Source organism: Salmo salar, chromosome ssa11, assembly GCF_905237065.1.
Source record: "Salmo salar chromosome ssa11, Ssal_v3.1, whole genome shotgun sequence".
Lineage (NCBI taxonomy): Eukaryota > Metazoa > Chordata > Actinopteri > Salmoniformes > Salmonidae > Salmo > Salmo salar.
Window position 1 is genome coordinate 94,839,095 of NC_059452.1, and position 21,121 is coordinate 94,860,215.

Below are 21,121 nucleotides of genomic sequence, written 5' to 3' on the forward strand. Positions count from 1 at the left end.
CCCTGAGCAGTTGGGCAGGCAGGGTGCCATAGACAGCTGCTCCTAAACCCCACAGGAAGACAACATGCTGTCAGAATAAATAATTATACAGCACATACTGAGTAGAAGCAACATAAACGATTGGCTAATTATTACTTCTGCCTACGTGCGCCTACAGAGTACAGACTGCTGCTGAGCCGGGCCTACACTTCCATTATGAATAACAGATTATGGCAATGTTACATTTATGAATATTGTTAAATGTATTACTCTTCTTTTTAAAATAGCAGTTTGTATTGATTTGGGTGAATTCACTATTCTAAAACCTTGACCTTGTGTAACCTCCTATACCAAGACATGATGTACTCAGGGATACGTCCTCTGCTGATACCTACTAAGCCTCCTGATGTATTCACTACAGTGCTACAAACAACACTAGTGTGACTGTCACATAGCTAGCCTGTCAAACTAAAGATTACTTTACCATCTAGTTAAATCTCTCTTACTACACTGTAAGATCCATTACAAGTTTAAGGTAAGCAATAGCTGAAGGAACCCAGAGTAATCAGGTTTGTCATTCCAGTACATATTGTCTGCAGATGTGTTCTCTTGCATCTCCCAGTATCAGGTTACACTGAATGTAACAGAGATCTACCATCGGATGCACAATGAGAACCAAGTAGAACAAAAGGCATGTAACTCAATAGAAGCTAGGCTACTCTTGGTGGCAGTTCATTACAATCCAGGTTACTACCACATTCATCCCTGTCACTCTGAACATGCTACAGCTTATTCTGTCGGTGCTTGTAGAAGCTTGTAGTTCTTAGCTCACATTATATTATTTTTATCGTCTGTATATTCTATTTATCGTCTGTATAGTCTATTTATCGTCTGTATATCCTATTTATCGTCTGTCTGTATATCCTGTTTATCGTCTTTATATCCTATTTATCGTTTGTATATCCTATTTATTGTCTGTATATCATGTTTATCGTCTGTATATCCTATTTATCGTTTGTATATCCTATTTATTGTCTGTATATCATGTTTATCGTCTGTATATTCTGTTTATCAACTCAAATTGTATTAATCACATGCGCCGAATACAACAGTGAAATGCTTACTTACAAGCCCCTAACCAACAATGTAGTTTAAAAAATACAAATAAGAATAAAAAATGAAAGGAAAAAGTAATTAAAGAGCAGCAGTAAAATAACAATAGCGAGACTATATACAGGGGGTAACGGTACAGAGTCAATATGCGGGGGCACTGGTTAGTCGGGGTAATTGAGGTAATATGTACATGTAGGTAGAGTTATTAAAGTGACTCTACATAGATAACAGAGAGTAGCAGCGGGGTAAAAGTAAAGTGTGTGTGTGTGTGGGGGGGGGGGTAATGAAAATAGTCTGTGTAGCCATTTGATTAGATGGGGGTAGAAGCTGTTTAGAAGCCTCTTGGATCTAGACTTGGTGCTCCGATACCGCTTGCCATGCAGTAGCAGAGAGAACAGTCTAAGACTAGGGTAGCTGGAGTCTTTCACAATTTTTAGGGCCTTCCTCTGACACCGCCTGGTATAGAGGTCCTGGATGGCAGGAAGCTTGGCCCCAGTGATGTACTGGGCCGTACGCACTACCCTCTGTAGTGCCTTGCGGTCAGAGGCCGAGCAGTTGCCATACCAGGCAGGATGCTCTCAATGGTGCAGCTGAAGAACCTTTTGAGGATCTGAGGATCTATGCCAAATCTTTTCAATCTCCTGAGAGGGAATAGGTTTTGTCGTGCTCTCTTGACGACTGTCTTGGTGTACTTGGACCATGTTAGTTTGTTGGTGATTTGGACACCAAGGAACTTGAAGCTCTCAACCTGCTCCACTACAGCCCCGTCGATGAGAATGGGGGTGTGCTCGGACTTCCTTTTCCTGTAGTCCACAATCATCTTCTTTGTCTTGATTACGCTGAGGCTTTGTTCTTGTCCTGGTACCACATGGCCAGGTCTCTGACCTCCTCCCTATAGGCTGTCTCGTCTTTGTTTGTGATCAAGCCTACCACTGTTGTGTCATCAGCAAACTTAATGATGGTGTTGGAGTCATGCCTGGCTGTGCAGTCATGAGTGAACAGGGAGTACAGGAGGGGACTGAGCACGCACCCCTGAGGGGCCCCTGTGTTGAGGAGCCGCGTGGCGGATGTGTGGTTGCCTACCCTTACCACCTGGGGGCGGCCCATCCGGAAGTCCAGGATCCAGTTGCAGAGGGAGGTGTTTAGTCCCAGGGTCTTTAGCTTATTGATGAGTTTTGACGGCACAATGGTGTTGAACGCTGAGCTGTAGTCAATAAATAGCATTCTCACGTAGGTGTACCTTTTGTCAAGGTGGGAAAGGGCAGTGTGGAGTGCAATAGAGATTGCATCATCTGTGGATCTGTTAGGGCGGTATGCAAATTGGAGTGGGTCTAGGGTTTCTGGGATAATGGTGTTGATGTGAGCCATTACCAGCCTTTCAAAGCACTTCATGGCTACGGACGTGAGTGCTACGGGTCGGTAGTCATTTAGGCAGGTTACCTTAGTGTTCTTGGGCACAAGGACTATGGTGGTCTGCTTAAAACATGTTGGTATTACAGACTTGGACAGGGAGAGGTTGAAAATATCAGTGAAGACACTTGCCAGTTGGTCAGCGCATGCTTACAGTACACATTTTTACATTACATTTTAGTCATTTAGCAGACGCTCTTATCCAGAGCGACTTACAGTAGTGAATGCATACATTTCATACATTTTTTTTTTTTTTTCCTGTGCTGGTCCTGGTGCACGTCCTGGTAATCTGTCTGGCCCTGCGGCCTTGTGAATGTTGACCTGTTTAAAGGTCTTACTCACATTGGCTAAGGAGAGCGTGATCACACAGTCTGCATATCCTGTTTATCGTCTGGATATCCTGTTTATCGTCTGTATATTCTGTTTATTGTCAGTATATCCTGTTTATCGTTTGTATATCCTGTTTATCGTCTGTCTGTATATCCTGTTTATTGTCTGTATATCCTGTTTATCGTCTGTCTGTATATCCTGTTTATCGTCTGTATATCCTGTTTATCGTCTGTCTGTGTATCCTATTTATCGTCTGTATATCGTGTTTATCGTCTGTCTGTATATCCTTTTTATCATCTGTATATCCTTGTTATCATCTGTATATCCTGTTTATCATCTGTCTGTATATCTTATTTGTCGTCTGTCTGTATAACCTGTTTATCGTTTGTGTATCCTGTTTATCGTCTGCATATCCTGTTTATCGTCTGTCTGTATATCCTGTTTTTCGTCTGTATATCCTGTTTATCGTCTGTCTGTATATCCTTTTTATCATCTGTATATCCTGTTTATTGTCTGTGTTTATATCATGTTTATCATCTGTATATCCTATTGTCAGTACATCCTGTTTATCATCAGTATATCCTGTTTATCATATGTCTGTATATCCTATTTATCATCTGGATATCGTGTTTTTTGTCTATATATCCTGTTTATCGTCTGTATGTCCTATTTATCGTCTGTATATCCTGTTTATTGTCTGTATATCCTGTTTATCGTCTGTATATCCTGTTTATCGTCTGTATATCCTATTTATCGTCTGTATATCCTATTTATCGTCTGTATGTCCTATTTATCGTCTGTATATCCTGTTTATCGTCTGTATGTCCTATTTATCGTCTGTATATACTGTTTATCGTCTGTATATCCAGTTTATCATCTGTACATCCTGTTTATTGTCTGTATATCCTGTTTATCGTCCGTCTGTATATTCTGTTTATTGTGGCAGCACCATTTCAACAAGTCAAATTCATATATGCAAATGTGTTTGGCAAATAAAGGTGATTCTGATCAGATAAAGTAAGTTTTGCGTTTCCGGATCATTCATTTTCTTAATCTAACACAGCCACTGCTTTAAAGTTCCACAATCACATACATGTTGGCTATCTCAACCTTATAACCAATAAATATCCTAATCAGATTTGTAGGTTTCTGTATGCATATTTATTCAGTCTATTGGGTGAAACCATGTTTTATTAAAATGACATGAAACATGAGACAACAAGATGTCTACGGGGTCATAATGAGCATTGTAAGATGTAGGCTATAATGAACGAGTAGGATACACTGATGTTCCAATGGGATGACTCTGCTGGCATCATGCCTCCTCTCCTTTCCCTAGTTTGGGTGGCTGCTCTGAGACGCTGGCGTTACGATAATAGCTCTCTGTGCGGGCGTGTGAGAGAGAGAGAACGCACGCACGCAAACCATTTGCACCTGCTCTGACGCCCTAACTCTCACATTATTATTCTTGAGAGGAACTGTTGTCAGGACTGGAGTGCATCTTTAACGAGAGGCGTAGCTATTCAGTTGTGCTCCCCGGAGGACAAATTTCCGCTTCCTGCTATGAAAAACATCGAACTTGTGACCTAATCGCATCAAATGTGGGCTGCAGAACAGAAAAGCAAGCAAGGAGTAATGGAATTCTGTATATGAAAGCGCAATTTAAAGCATCCGAGTGTGCTGAAAATATCGGTATGCACAAGTCGGGAAGCTGAATGAAAGCAGGTATTTTTCAACCACATCTAAAACACCTTCAGTATGTCGGAGAGAGGGGGTCTCCCGCGGACTGGGGGCACACCATCTCCACATATGCAGCCGCCCAAGACAGTAACGATCTCCCCGAACCGTCCGGTTCAAATGAACCTGTATGCAACCTGGGAAATTGATCGCTCATCTCCAAGCTGTGTGCCCAGGTATGGCCGCCTTAAAACTATGGCTAGACGTTTTGAAGTGCCCTGATAACATCTGATTCTGACAGTCAAGGTTTTCAATCGTAATCAGATGACATTATTATAAAGAAGTTGCTACAGAGTATCGGCTTCTGCGGTCAGATGTAGTCTAGGTTTAGGTTTACTGTTGAATCAGTGAGACGAGGACACCTGTTTCCCCACCATGAGAGAAGTTATGTAGACCTAGGTAGAATACAAGTACAACAAATTAATGAGTTAATGAAAATAACATCAAATAATAATATTATTAAAGTTTAAGTAACAGCCGAGGCCTATTTCTGTATTTGCTTTTGAATAATGCAACTTGCAGTGCTGCAATTGACTGTAAATATGAATATTCAGGTGACTTGCCTGGTTAAATAAAAATGACTGCAAAGTGTAGTAGTCACATTGATATATTTCGCCTGTAGTGGTAGGCTGCTGGTAGGGAATATTAGGGAGTGTCTTTAAAGGGGAAATCCGAAGTTGAAACCATAACAAAGTGAACATTGTAACGCCATTGTTTTGGAAAACAGCAAATTCATAGACCGCTATGGATGCAAGGACTATATCATCCATGAGAACACAATTCTAGGTTTAAATATGTTTTGAGGCTATACAGTGTTTGTTCACAATTACATTGTTTACAAACAATAGAATAAACAGGCTTATATTTTGGGTTCTGATAGAATATGACAGTTGAGATAAGCTCACGAGGAATTTAAGTTATATTCTTCAAAACAAGAATCAATGGGTATATACTGTACAGTGCATTTGTAAAGTATTCAGACCCCTTGACTTTTTTCACATTTTGTTTCTCTTACAGCCTTATTCTAAAATTGATGAGGGATTTTTTTTATCAATCTACACGCAATACCCCATAATGACATAGCAAAAATTTATTTTTTTAGAAATGTTTGCTAATTTTATTACAAAAAAAAAAACTTTCTTACATAAGTATTCAGACCCTTTGGTATGAGACTCGAAACTGAGCTCAGGTGCATCCTGTTTGCATTGATCATCCTTGATGTTTCTACAACTTGATTGGAGTCCACCTGTGGTAAATTCAGTTGCTTGGACATGATTTGGAAAGGCAGACACCTGTCTATCTATATAAGGTCCCTCCAGTTGACAGTGCATGTCAGCAAAAACCAAGCCATGAGGTCGAAGGAAATGCTAAACAGGATTGTGTCAAGGCATAGATCTGGGAAAAGGTACCAAAACATTTCTGCAGCATTGAATGTCTTCAAGAACATTAGTGGCCTCCATCATTCTTAAATGGAAGAAGTTTGGACCCACCGAGACTCTTCCTAGAGCTGGCGCCTGGCCAAATTGAGCAATCGGGGGAGAAAGGCCTTGGTCAGGGAGGTGACCAAGAACCCAATGGTCACTCTGAGAGAGCTCCAGAGTTCCTCTGTGGAGATGGGAGAACCTTCCAGAAGGACAACCATCTCTGCAGCACTCCACCAATCAGGACTTTATGGTAGAGTGGTCAGACGGAAGCCACTCCTCAGTAAAAGGCACATGATAGCCCGCTTGGAGTTTGCCAAAAAGCACCTAAAGGACTCTCAGACCACGAGAAACAAGATTCTCTGGTCGGATGAAACCAAGATTGAACTCTTTGGCCTGAATGCCAAGTGTCACGTCTGGAGGAAACCTGGCACCATCCCTACTGTGAAGTATGGTAGTGGCAGCATCATGCTGTGGGGATGTTTTTCAGCGGGAGGGACTGGGATACTAGTCAGGATAGAGGGAAAGATGAACGGAGCAAAGTACAGAGAGATACTTGATGAAAATCTGCTCCAGAGCGTTCAGTACCTCAGACTGGGGCGAAGGTTCACCTTCCAATAGGAGTTATGACCCTAAGCTCACAGCCAGACAACACAGGAGTGGCTTCGGGACAAGTCTCGGGACAAGTCTCTGAATGTCCTTGAGTGGCCCTAACCCTAGCCCAGACATCTCTGGAAAGACCTGAAAATAGCTGTGCAGCGACGCTCCCCATCCAACCTGACAGAACTTGAGAGGATCTGCAGAGAAGAATGGGAGAAACTCCCCAAAAGCAGGTGTTCTAAGCTTCATACTGTGGTTGTTAATTTCTTTACTATCAAACGAGGAGAGACAAACTTATCACACCAGTCAGAGTTATACTTAAACTAAATCTTTAATAATAAGAGCTTTACAATAGCAATGACTTGTCAACGATTCACCATTTTCTAATGATCCGTTGAGAGTGACAACACAATGGCTACTGAGATCTTTTATAGCAAAGATCCACCCCCTAGTCGACATAACAAACCACAGATATTCGGAACAGTTCACAAAGTGAGACTTTATAAATGAGAAAGGAGTATCTCGTAGCCAGATAGCATTCGCTATAAATTATCGTTCAGTTTGGTCCCTAAGACGAGGTTCTAATCTCGTTCCTGGTACTTCATAGCACAAAAACACCAACTCATCCAATGGCAAAACTCAATTGTCAACTCTAGATACTCCCATTTCAAGTAAAACCCCTTCTTGACTCCACTCCTGGACATGCTCACTAAGGGGAGTGAGCCTGTAGGTCATACACTATCCCAGGATAAGTGCAACATCAGAGAGGACATACAATGGTTCCAGACACTGCCATACCCCCCCCCCCCAATGCCAAAGGAGGGAGTGACTTGCGCACAGACATTGTGGAGACAAGTAATTGGTTTCCCATTAATCACGCCATCCCTACACATGGTTTAAGAATAGGTAAAGACACATTCACATATGAAGACAATGTTCCATCCTGTCCTCTTCCCTTTCTGATATTCTGCATAGCACCAGAGACATGTAAAAGACAAGCCTGACCTCTCCCCTCTCTGGGCCCCAGGTGAGGGAAAAACTGCAACTGCCAACACCAGAGTCCGAAGGGATACATTCTAATAACAAGTATATCACATAAGCATATTATGCAGATAAGACATCTTAATTATATGTTACCCAACTAATTCTGATTCATCCACCACAATACCCAAGAACACTTGAGGCTGTAATCGCTGCCAAATGTGCTTCAACAAAGTACTGAGTATAGGGTCTGAATACTTATGTAAATGTGATTTATTTCTAATAAATTAGCAAACATTTCTAAACCTGTTTTTGCTTTGTCATTGTGGGCTATTGTGTGTAGATTGATGAGAGAAAAAAAACGATTGAGAATTTGTCTTTGGCATGGTAATCCATTTTAGAGTAAGGCTGTAACGTAACCAAATGTGGAAAAGGTCAAGGGGTCTGAATGCACTGTATATCGTTGATTTAAAAGGCTAGAAGTGTATATAGAAATGGCAGATCAACCCTTTTTAAAGGAAGAGGACATTCAACTGTGTAATGAAAAACAATGTTTGGAGGACCATGAAGAAGGAGTCCAAGATCGTAACTGACCAGGATGTAAAGGCTCCAAATCAACATATCCCTGAGCAGTTGGGCAGGCAGGGTGCCATAGACAGCTGCTCCTAAACCGCACAGGAAGACAACATGCTGTCAGAATAAATAATTATACAGCACATACTGAGTAGAAGCAACATAAACGATTGGCTAATTATTACTTCTGCCTACATGTATACGCCTACAGACTGTTGCTAAGCAGGGCCTACGCGTCCATTACGACGTCTAACAGATTATTTAAATGTTACCAATGCTACAAATTTCTCTGATACTGCTTTTTGTCTTGTAGCAATAGAGAAGAGGGGGTAGGAGTGGGGGTTGTGTGTGGATTGTAGAAGGACCCCTCTGAAGGGTCAATGCTGTCTGCGGGGTTGCTCTCTGGCAGGGAAAATGGAGAGAGGATGTGGGTGGATTTGAAGAAGAGCTGGATGAAAATGATTTGTTTCTCTTAAAGTGGTCCATACACTCTGTATAGTATGTTGAAATGTTTTTCTTTCTTTCATGTATAGAACCTTGAAGCTGGGCTTTTGGCCAAGACTTGATGCTGGGGTAACTCTTGTTTCCTCCCTAGTTCTGATTCTCAGTAAAGTCTGAATTTAAAGGAGAATGCACCTCATCATATGTTATCTATTTGTACAAATGCAATTAAGAAGGAGCCTGGGTGGCGTATCACTTTTGAGCTATTTCTATTTAGCCTCCAGTGCCATGTCTTTGGCATGGTTTTTAGTAAATATATCAATTATTACCCAGACATCTCCTAACCCAATCAGCTGTTCACTGGTAACCCTCACCAGTCTCTCGTCTGTCTGTCTCTCTCGTCTGTCTCTCTCTCTCTCTAATGTTTTAGGGAGTGGATAGGCCTGGGCTTCTAATGCATTTAAAATATAATTAGGGAGGAACAGCAGATCCTGTAAGGGTTTTGATGAAGGGTCAAAGCGTAGTCTATTTTTAACACAAGTCACCCGCTCCTATTATCTAATCCCAATCTGTGTGAAGTCCGGTCAAGTTCTGCACCTAGGACCCAAGTTAAAAAAAACATGTTTCATTGTCAAAGACTAGACTGATACTTTCTTCCCTCATGTAGTTGGTTCAGACTAAACAGATAAAGATGAATATCCCCTTTTCTCCAAACCCAGGCTCTTCACTGTTACCCTGAAGAAGCTGCTGATGCTTCAGGAGCTGGACAGAGACCTAACCTCTGTTGTCATAGCAGTCAAACTCCAGGTGATGCTCTTCACATTCCCCCTTTCCTTCCACAAAGTATACATAGATGTACAGTAGTAGGATGTTTTGCAGAAGTACTTTCTTTAGTGTTTATCACTCTACACAAGTGACTAGTCAGAACTTGTTGATCCATGGGTAATATATGCAGGAGATGTGTAACGTGTATGGAATATCCTCTTAGGGATCAAAGCGCATTTTACGTTCCAATGAGATCCTGTTGGCATCGGCTGGACTTACTGAGACTGATCTTCAGCTGACGTTCTCCTTGCAAGTGAGTTACCCTGGGGGTTTTGCACAGACCGTTATGCAAATGGTGTGTGGACAAGAGGCAGATGCTTTTTAAAATTTCCAAAGACTATATTTCCAGTGCCTCTCTGATTCTGTCAACCTCACCATCTTTACTTCCTCCAGTATCCACATTTTTTGAAACGAGATGCCAACAGACTGCAGATCATGTTGCAGAGGAGGAAGAGGTACAAGAACCGCACCATCCTGGGCTATAAGACACTGGCACTGGGCCTCATCAACATGGCAGAGGTAAGAGGGCTTCACCTCACCCCAGCTGTTAGCTGCCATGATTATGATCATTCAGGCTTTTGTTTGTATAAAACGCCATCCTGCATCTACTCCACTGTCTCTTTCATCTCCTGTCGTTTCCCTCTCTCCCCCTCTTTTGCAATTGTTACCCCCCATTGTCTCTCTCTCTTCTCCCCCCACCTCCTCCCCAGGTGATGCAGCATCCCAGTGAGGGAGCCCGTGTGTTGGCTCTCCACACCACAGTGAAGGACACAGCTGTGACTGTGGCTGAGATAAGGGTCTACTCGCTCTCCAGCCAGCCCATCGACCATGAGGTGTCCAAGGCCAAACTGTCAGGTAAGGTAAGGGAGACCCAAAGAGAGCATAGGGGACAAACTGTAGGGAAGTAAGGCCTTCAACATGGACCCAGAAATGTTTTTAACATTGGGCAATGTGCTTGTATAGAATTGTTTGTATCCACAATGTCAGTGTATTGAACAGTTCAACATGTAGGTACCAGTACCACACCATGGACAGTCAGTGGAATCATCCAATCAGCCACTGCCTTACCCGCGTAACACCAGGTTTAACCATCCAATCAGCCACTGCCTTACTCGCGTAACACCAGGTTTAACCATCCAATCAGCCACTGCCTTACCCGCGTAACACCAGGTTTAACCATCTAATCAGCCACTGCCTTACCCGCGTAACACCAGGTTTAACCATCCAATCAGCCACTGCCTTACTCGCGTAACACCAGGTTTAACCATCCAATCAGCCACTGCCTTACCCGCGTAACACCAGGTTTAACCATCTAATCAGCCACTGCCTTACCCGCGTAACACCAGGTTTAACCATCTAATCAGCCACTGCCTTACCCGCGTAACACCAGGTTTAACCATCCAATCAGCCACTGCCTTACCCGCGTAACACCAGGTTTAACCATCTAATCAGCCACTGCCTTACCCGCGTAACACCAGGTTTAACCATCTAATCAGCCACTGCCTTACCCGCGTAACACCAGGTTTAACCATCCAATCAGCCACTGCCTTACTCGCGTAACACCAGGTTTAACCATCCAATCAGCCACTGCCTTACCCGCGTAACACCAGGTTTAACCATCTAATCAGCCACTGCCTTACCCGCGTAACACCAGGTTTAACCATCCAATCAGCCACTGCCTTACCCGCGTAACACCAGGTTTACATACTATTCTCATCATAATGTATTCACGTCCCCTCCCCCTTCCCCTCATCTCCTTATCCTACACCTATACATTACGTACCTCTTCTCTGGCTCCCTGTAACTCACAGACCGCTCCCCTGACATTGACAACTACTCGGAGGAAGAGAGCTATTCATCAGAGCAGGACGGGAGTGATGACCCTGCTCACATCCAGGTGAGGAAGAGAGGAGGAGGGAGAGGAGGAAGCGAAGGAGAGGGCAGGGACGGGTTTGGATGGGGTGTCTGTCCAGTTTGATGGAGTGTCTGTCCAGTTTGAGCACTAAGTTGATCCTCCCTCTGTTTCAGTATCTGTTCGACGAAGAAGATGACATGAGGAAGAAGAAGCACAGACGCAAACTCACCTCTGCAGCCTCCATCACCAGAGGTCATGTAAGCATTCAGTCTACTGATCTGTCTGTCTCTGCTGATGTGACTACCTGGCACTCTTCTAGTCTCACCGTTTCATATCTACGTGTTCCTTTAACCCGGCAGCCCAACATCAAGCAGAAGTTTGTGGCCTTGTTGAAGAGGTTTAAAGTGTCTGATGAGGTGGACTTTGGCCTGAAGCACGTGTCCCAAGAGCACATCCGTGATGTGGAGGAGGACCTGGATGAGCTCTATGACAGTCTAGAGATGTACAACCCCAGTGACAGCGGCCCAGAGATGGAGGAGACAGACAGCATCCTCAGCACACCCAAACCCAAGCTCAGGTTATGATACACTGGACTTATCTGTAGCTAACAGATGTATGTTCTCACAAACATCCACCTAACAGAACTCTGGTGACCTCTACTCTCTCTGACCGTCCAGGCCCTTCTTTGAGGGCATATCCCAGTCCAGCTCGCAGACCGAGTTTGGCAGTCTGAACAGCAGGTGCAGTCTGCCCAAAGACACCCTGAGCCCAGTGAGTACAGTTGGAGCATGAGTACAGTTGGAGCATGAGTACAGTTGGAGCATGAGTACAGTTGGAGCATGAGCACAGTTGGAGCATGAGCACAGTTGGAGCATGAGCACAGTTGGAGCATGAGCACAGTTGGAGCATGAGCACAGTTGGAGCATGAGCACAGTTGGAGCATGAGCACAGTTGGAGCATGAGCACAGTTGGAGCGGAGCATGAGCACAGTTGGAGCAGAGCATGAGCACAGTTGGAGCAGAGTTAGAGCACAGGTAGAGTTGGAGCACAGTTGGAGCACGAGTACAGTATAGTTGGAGCGGAGTAGGGTAGAGTACAGGTAGAGTACAGTATAGTTGGAGCGGAATACAGGTAGAGTACAGGTAGAGTTGGAGTACAGGTAGAGTACGGGTAGAGTACAGGTAGAGTACGAGTAGAGTACAGGTAGAGTAGAGCACAGTTAGAGTTGGAGTACAAGTAGAGTACAGGTAGAGTACAGGTAGAGTAGAGCACAGTTAGAGTTGGAGTACAGGTAGAGTACGAGTAGAGTAGAGTACAGGTAGTTAGAGTACAGTTAGAGTTGGAGTACAGGTAGAGTACGAGTAGAGTACAGGTAGAGTAGAGCACAGTTAGTTGGAGCAGAGTAGGGTAGAGTACAGGTAGTTGGAGTACAGTTAGAGTTGGAGTACAGGTAGAGTACGAGTAGAGTACATGTAGAGTAGAGGTAGAGTTGGAGCGGAATACAGGTAGAGTACAGTTGGAGTGGAGTACAGTTAGCTGGCCATCTAAGTCCACTCCCAATGACCACTGTTTTCCTGCTGTCTGACCACTGTTTTCCTGCTGTCTGACCACTGTTTTCCTGCTGTCTGACCACTGTTTCCCTGCTGTCTGACCACTGTTTCCCTGCTGTCTGACCACTGTTTCCCTGCTGTCTGACTTGCAGCAAGGAGATCAGCCCCAATCAGGCAGGATGAACCGCACTCGCTCCCGCAACCTGGATGACTCTAAGACAGACACCCAGGTGAGACCCTCCAACTTCCCACACACACACTCTTTTTATCTGCTCTCTTATTCTCCCTCTCTCATTGGTGTCCTGTGCATTTCAGTTTTATGTGTTGCTGGCTGGCTGGCTGGCTGGCTGGCTGGCTGGCTGTCTTGGTTGTCTGTCTGGCTATCTGTTGTAGTGATGTGCAGTTCGCAAACAATTTTTTTTTTTTTTCTACTGGACTCTTGTCATGATTCATTTTTTTGGAGTGACTTTCATTATAGTAGTTTGATTTTCTAGTCGTACAGCAGGGTTAATACACGCTCCTCCGGCAGCGGCTCCAGAGACCTGCTCATACCACCAGCTGTCTGGCATAGACGCGCAGGAAAAGAGATCATGAGCATAGAGAAGAAAAATCCATGTTTAGAACTGATCATTGATCGCATGGTGCAAGAATGACTTCAAAGAATTGATTATTGAATGTTATGATGGACACAGCTTTGTAAAACCGAAACATACACAGCCTCTGCTCAACGAGAACGTGATAACAAATCTTTTGGGGGGCTGCAATTTGCATTCCACCAGGAGTCTAGACCTTGTTTTAAATGCATCTAGAAATAATCTGATCTGAATGCCTTACAATCAACAAATGTACATTGTTTAAAGTCTCCGTCACAAATGACAGCTCCGATAAAGCCCCCTATGGTGAACAACGTGAACGAGAGGCTCGTAGTTCATGGTTCGCCGGTAGGGGTCCTACATGCTCTGGATGTTAATGACTCAAATAAACGAAATGAGTCGAAAAGACCTGAGTCAGTAACGAGAGCCGAACTTCCCATCACTAGTCTGTTGGTTTGTTTAGGAGCTGATTGATCCGAAGGAGTTACTGGAGACAACCGCCTGCATCACGGTCTCTGTCCCAGAGAAGCTACCCAGGACCCCGACGAGGGAACTGAGGAGCAGCAACAGTGAGAGCCACACCACCATGCCCTCCCCCAGGTCAGTCTAAAAGCTTCCACATGCTTCGGTTCGCTGGCGCCTAAAACCCAACGAGTGGGCTCGCATACTCCCTTAAAAGACCTTCGCTTGAAAAATGTGAAAAAAGTGTCAATAGTACTGTTTGTCCATCAAGAAATCTGTCATTCATTTTGAAGTTTTTGCAGAGGACATCGTAGTCGCACAATTTTACATCTAACTAAGATGTTTGGTGCAGTATTTCTTAAAAATGTGCATGAAAACGAGTCGTCTCTCGTTGAATGACAACAAAGACTTTATTGAAGAATCCCTACTGTTGACCAATGACTGATGGAGGGGCGTAGACTTTGGTTACTGAAAAACCCTTGCCGAAGACCAAAACAAACAAAGTCACAAAATGTCATCTTAATATATGCACCAAACTGTTCCAAACTGTTTTGGATGGGAAGCATGTGGAGACACACACACACACACACACACACACACACACACACACACACTACCTGTCAGTGCCACACATGCACTCCACACTTTCTGTCATAGTGTCTGTGTGGGCACTGACTGTTCATGTGCATTTCACCTGTGTGTGTGTGTGTGTGTGTGTGTGTGTGTGTGTTTCGTTCCAGGTTGGATGGTGGGCACACACCCAGGCAGAGACGTGGGACGCCAATGAAGGAGAGGCGAGCGCTGTCCAAACCACTGAGCGAACGCACCAACAGCTCTGACAGCGAGAGGTCACCAGAGCTCAGTCGCACCCCACAGGTGACTCCTAATCAGAGCCAGTTCACTAGTCCGTACCCATACTCACCCTGGAGCTAAGTCTTTTTAAATGGAGATTCTCTGTTTGCAGGGGGTGATTCTGACTGATAGTGATTCTGTTGTGTTGATAAATTTCATTGAAGCATGTGTGCGCCCAGTATGACTTGTGTGTGTGTTGGTAGGTGCCCAGGAAGGCTGTGTATGACCAGCTGAATCAGGTCTTCTCCTCAGACACTGCCCTCCCAGACAGCCTGGTCCTGGTCAACACCAGCGAATGGCAGGGACAGGTATTCTCCATTCACTCCTTCATTTCTTTCTTCAGCATTGTCCCTCACTTCTCCACTCCCTGTGGACATATTTACTTGCACATGTGTGTTAATGTGTGTCTGTATGTTTGTGTCCTGTGGTAAACGTGTGCAGTATGTGTCCGAGGTGCTACTGGCCCAGAAGCAGCCAGTAGTGTGTACCTGCTGTGGGGTGGAAATTCAGGCTGCCCTCACCACCCTCCTCACACGCATCCAGAAGTTGTGAGTAGCCAAAGAATCAATACTCGCCGGTTAAATTTCGACACACTTTTTGTGTGTTGAATTCATTGTGTAGTAATGGTGACCTATGATGAGCCTCTTCTATACATGTTCTCCAGTAACCTGACCCCTTCCTGCAGCTGTAACTGTAACTCGTCCACACCGCCGCCAGTCAAGGTGGTGGTGGCAGGGGGACAGAGCTACCTGGGGGCCATCCTACACTTCTTTGTCAGTCAGCTGGCCAACAAAACATCTGATTGGCTCAGCCTCATCCACTTCCTGGTTGTCCCCCTGGGTAAGAGAGAGACGTGTTCATCTCCTGAGAGGAGCAATATATACCATTTAACACATTGCTTGGGTCTTGAAGATCTACAATGTGACTGCTGTGAGACACGTATGGTAAATATCTAGAGTTATGTTTATGTAATGCTTATTTATAAGCCTATTCATCTGACGCATAAACAAAGATTTACAAAAACACCCACTCTCATGTTCTGATAACTCCTCCTGACAGTGAGTTGCTTCACTCATTATGCCCCATGCAGCTGAAGCGCAGTACAGTGGGCTGCTCAGTGCTTCAGTACAGTGGGCTGCTCAGTGCTGCAGTACAGTGGGCTGCTCAGTGCTGCAGTACAGTGGGCTGCTCAGTGCTGCAGTACAGTGGGCTGCTCAGTGCTGCAGTACAGTGGGCTGCTCAGTGCTGCAGTACAGTGGGCTGCTCAGTGCTGCAGTACTGAGAGGGTTGGATGTATGAACCGTGACTCACTGTGTGGCTACCTCTACTCTGCCTCCAGGCTGTCACCCTGTAGCCAAGCACCTGGCCTCCCTGGACCCTCGCTACAGCTCTGTGTTCCTGGACAATGCCTGGAAAGATCTGTTCAGCGGCCTGGAGCCTCCTCACTCCAGTAAATCTCTCTCTCTGTCTCTCTCTGTGTACAACACTTGTCCTACTGAGCTGGTAGTATTCAAGCATGTGCCTTTGGGATCTTGATCAACATATAAATTAGACTAGAAAACAAGTGCAAGCTGCCCCATATCTCCTTTAGCTTGGGGACAGTTGAGGTCCAGTCAGGCTTGCTCTCCCTACAGATTGACTCAGCCTTACTGTCTGTTCTCCTCCCGTTGGCTCCAGCTGCAGGCGGAGTGGACGTGGCTGGGAGGATCAGGCAGTACATCAGCAGCGTCTCTGTCACACACCAGTTGCCTATCGCTGAGGCCATGCTCACCTGCGAGTACAAGAGGTGGGTGGACTGTCCTGCGTATTTATATGGCCTTAATGTTAACCAGGAATAACATATTTTATTGGCCATTGTTTTCACCCTACCAGATATGACGAAGACTCTTACCAGAAGTTTGTTCCCTTCGTTGGGGTAAGTAAATCAGTACTGATGGGTTTTCATCGATACTGATGTTGTGAGACAGTCTATTTGGCAAATAATGCCTGTAGTCAGATTTTTTTTTTTAAGCAATGTAAAGCAACACATAATGGATATCCAAACTATTCCCAAGTCATCCCTGGAGTGTTAGGCTGATACTAACTAACTGGTCCCTGTGTGTGAGACAGGTGGTGAAAGTAGGGTTGATTGAACCGACTCTGGCGTATTCAGGTGGGTTCATATTTCTGGACAACCTATTTAAGTAAAAAGGCTTGAGGGCCAATATACCACGGCTAAGAGCTGTTCTTACACACAACACAATGCGTCGTCCCTGGATACAGTCCTTAGCCGTGGTATATTGGCCATATACCACAAACCCCCGAGGTGCCTTATTGCTATTATAAACTGGTTACCAATGTAAAAATACATGTTTTGTCATACCCGTGGTATACAGTCTGATATACCACAGCTGTCAGCCAATCAGCACTCAGGGCTCGAACCACCCAGTTTATAATGTCTGTTAATGTTTAACTTTCTCTCCCCAGACTGTCCCTGGGCAGTTTTAAGGACCGTGTTGATTTGGGCCTACAGGTGGAGACACTGAGGAGGCTGTTAGTGTTAGCTTGGCTGTTCCCTCCACCTCCCCACAATCTCATGGATCTCCCACAGGGATGACCAGAGAGGCTGTCACCCCACCCCCATCTCCCTCCCTGAGCAGCGGACTGGTGTAAGACAACCACAGCGTACAACAGTCAGACATGAACAGTTCATTACCATCCCTGCAGTAAAACCCACGTTTTTAGTACATTGTTGAACGAGTTGTTTCTTACACTCTTCCCCACTCTCTGCCTCTCGCTCTCTCTCAACCAGGAGCCCTAATATGTCCCATGGGGTGGACACCATTGGGCTGACGGTGGATTATTGGGTAGCAACATGCTCAGAGCGGAAGAAGGATGGGGAGCGGTGTGACAAGGGCTCCAAGAACACGCTGAAGAGTGCCTTCTGCTCCCTACAGGTCAGCAGGCTGCCAGGTGGGGGCTCCACTGAGAACCCGCCCCAGGCCAACACCATGGCCATGACCATGGTCACCAAGGAGAAGAACAAGAAAGGTGAGGAGAACGGCTGGACTAGGAGTAGGGAAATAGCAGTTTGTCCAGCACCTTATGTAGTGTAGAAAATGTAATAACTAACTACAATGTGAACCTTGCAATTGATACATGCTGTTAAATGTTTTGGTTTGACCCCCCCCCCCACTGTGTGTTAATCTCTTCCATATCCACAGTCTCCACCATATTCCTGGGCAAGAAGCCCAAAGAGAGGGATGTAGACTGTAAAAGCCAGGTGGTTGAGGGCATCACCAGACTCATCTGTTCTACCAAGCAGCAGCAGACCAGCCTAAAAGGTACGCTGAACCCGTCTAGGGTCAGCTTCAACATGATTGGTTGTTTTTAGGTGCTTGTAGATGGGAGTCGTGGAACTATTGGTTATTTTTCAGTGTCTGTTGACGGTGTGGAGTGGACTGATGTCAAGTTCTTCCAGCTGGCTGCCCAGTGGCCCACCCATGTGAAGTACCTACCAGTGGGGCTGTTTGGCTACAACAAGACATCCAACTAGAGGCCAACCCAGACAAGACCTCTACCTGGAGGCCAACCCAGACAAGACCTCTACCTGGAGGCCAACCCAGACAAGACCTCTACCTGGAGGCCAACCCAGACAAGACCTCTACCTGGAGGCCAACCCAGACAAGACCTCTACCTGGAGGCCAACCCAGACAAGACCTCTACCTGGAGGCCAACCCAGACAAGACCTCTACCTGGAGGCCAACCCAGACAAGACCTCTACCTGGAGGCCAACCCAGACAAGACCTCTACCTGGAGGCCAACCCAGACAAGACCTCTACCTGGAGGCCAACCCAGACAAGACCTCTACCTGGAGGCCAACCCAGACAAGACCTCTACCTGGAGGCCAACCCAGACAAGACCTCTACCTGGAGGCCAACCCAGACAAGACCTCTACCTGGAGGCCAACCCAGACAAGACCTCTACCTGGAGGCCAACCCAGACAAGACCTCTACCTGGAGGCCAGACACTTATTCTTCCTGGGCATCATATTATCAGCTGTCTAAACTGGAGGGCGCTGGACAGAAAGCCATTGACTAAGGAGAGTTGTTACATGACTACTGAGAGTTGTTACATGACTACTGAGAGTTGTTACATGACTACTGAGAGTTGTTACATGACTACTGAGAGTTGTTACATGACTAAGGAAAGTTGTTACATGACTACATGGATTGACGCCACTAAGAAGAAGCCATAATCTTTGTTATTTATTTGATGCTGGAGGGATGAGAGTTTCTCTTCTTCCTCTTGCCATGATCCTAATAGTTGGACCTGTTTTCAGAAAGCCTTACTTTCTACATTGATTCATCATTTTTCTGTGAGATACTGATACTTTTGTGTGTTTGTGTGTGTGGCACAAGCGTGTGTGTGAGAACCCCAAACTCTTGTGAATTTGTGTGCATATAGGCATGGGTTGTCATAGAAGTAAACACTTAAAACACTACAGAAATCTAAAATATTTGCAGAATTGTCTACATCAAAGCTTGTGGTGGGCAAACACGTATTTTTTATAATGGTACATGTACTATAGTGTGAGCACTGCAGATGTCCTTTTGTTACTGATATGCTTGAAATGGAGCTTTGGTGTCGTCCATCATTTTGAGGTAATCTTTAAAAAAATAATTGTCCTTTTGACCAGAATAAATAAATGATCACGACTTATACACTTGTTTTCCTATTGTTTCTTGGACTAATGGATTATTGTTTAACGATGACTCATTGTTAGAGATGGAAGACTGTCTAGTCATTTAAAGCGTACAAGACGGAAACTTGCAAGAAGTTCAAGACAAGACAATAAATGAAATGCATCCTTGTATCTACTAGTCGAAAACGTGTCTGGTGACAAGTGGGTCTTACACTGTGGGTCGAGGACACGGATGGGGTCGGATGATATCTTCAGAGCCAAACACTTCATGCTCTTGTTGAAGCCTTGCACCAGAGGCAATCCCATGACCTTTCCTTCCCACGTTATCTTCAGAAGACTAAGGGGGTGGGCTCGTTTTTTCATTTATTTTAAAAACAGGTAACCTGTTGTACCAAAGATTCAAACTACCACCAAGGATCAATGTCAAGTATCTGTTAAAGAGGAATGAGTACTGCAAAAGAGGTAGAGAAGTGTGTACGATGCATGGGTTGGGAAAATGGAAGCTATTGTATAGGTGGGAGATTATGGGCAAGCATAGCATGACCGCAACTAACAATAAGGACATCAACTCAGAACCAGGAGAACATGAGGACAGTTGAGATGCCTGTCTAGTATCCATCTGTACATTTCTCCAACTTCCTGCTCCTCACAACCAGAGCATATATTCCACATGCTACTTGGCATGCATATGACACTAACGTGATGGATTGAGCTTTTTCTCATTGTCGCTCTATATCCCATATGTCCTAATAAGGTAATGTTCTACTGGATGCTGAACCTCTCCTACAGCCTACTCTATTCTTCTCCACAGTTGGACTTGACCAGGAAGAACAATATCTAATGTAGAACTTCATCCTTTATTCTCCTCTAGCCTCAGTTCCCCCCCACGCTGTCTTGACCAGAACACACTAATACATTCATTTATCCTCCTCTAGCCTCAGTTCCCCCCACGCTGTCTTGACCAGAACACACTAATACATTCATTTATTCTCCTCTAGCCTCAGTTCCCCCCCACTGTCAAAATAATTTTCAATCTCAATTATGATAACTAACAATTTTTTTAAGCTTTGACCAATCCCCGAGGTTTGTAAGACCCTGGGTTTAATAATAATTAGGCAAAGACTGAGCTTCTGCAGAAGGTCCGTAAAGTTTATTCAGAGAACGTTCTAAAGTAAAAAAAATCTAAGATATGACATTTTATAACTCCTATTTCCCCCACCTCCTTACACACAAACAGTAGGTGGGCTGTGTCTTTCCCCACAGTCCGCAGGTCTATCCTCCCGAGATTACAGGGACCTTGACACGACTCCCTTTCCTGTCGTGAGTTCTAACCAGGTCAGGTCATGAATAGTTTAATTGCCCTCTGTATTTTCTTAGTCTCGACCAAACCTTATTGGACCTAAGTTTATCACTCTAATAATTACGTTTGAGTGGAATTCTTTAGTCATTACCTTAAACATATAAATTCCCTTATCAATCCACCCCATGACTAAATATTACACACTGATACTTCAACCGTCATATGGAATCATAAATGTTACACAAAAGCAAACAAAACCAATGCATGTATTTACATCAGATACTCATCAATGACTGTTCTAGGCCTATATCCAATTATAACTCTTCTTTTTAGGATTTTCATTATATGAACAGTCTGTCTAAACATTGAAGATAGTCTCATCCAAGATGGGCTCCTCGTGGTTGAAAGAAATGGA

General features: G+C 44.7%; 1 protein-coding gene across 1 annotated transcript; it reads left to right on the forward strand.

Annotated features, from left to right (window-relative positions):
- Positions 1-4,248: 4,248 nt before the first annotated feature.
- On the forward strand, positions 4,249-19,423 carry pacs1a (phosphofurin acidic cluster sorting protein 1a). Its single transcript, XM_014129515.2, has 23 exons — positions 4,249-4,745; positions 9,305-9,392; positions 9,574-9,663; positions 9,804-9,929; positions 10,121-10,265; positions 11,222-11,307; positions 11,439-11,522; positions 11,625-11,842; positions 11,943-12,036; positions 12,968-13,045; positions 13,872-14,008; positions 14,611-14,746; positions 14,926-15,030; positions 15,164-15,270; positions 15,408-15,562; positions 16,062-16,172; positions 16,400-16,508; positions 16,595-16,637; positions 16,832-16,874; positions 17,235-17,370; positions 17,514-17,752; positions 17,926-18,045; positions 18,139-19,423. Exons 1-23 carry the CDS (start codon positions 4,591-4,593, stop codon positions 18,255-18,257), a joined length of 2,724 nt encoding a protein of 907 aa, XP_013984990.1. The 5' UTR covers positions 4,249-4,590; the 3' UTR covers positions 18,258-19,423.
- The last annotated feature ends 1,698 nt before the right edge of the window (positions 19,424-21,121 follow it).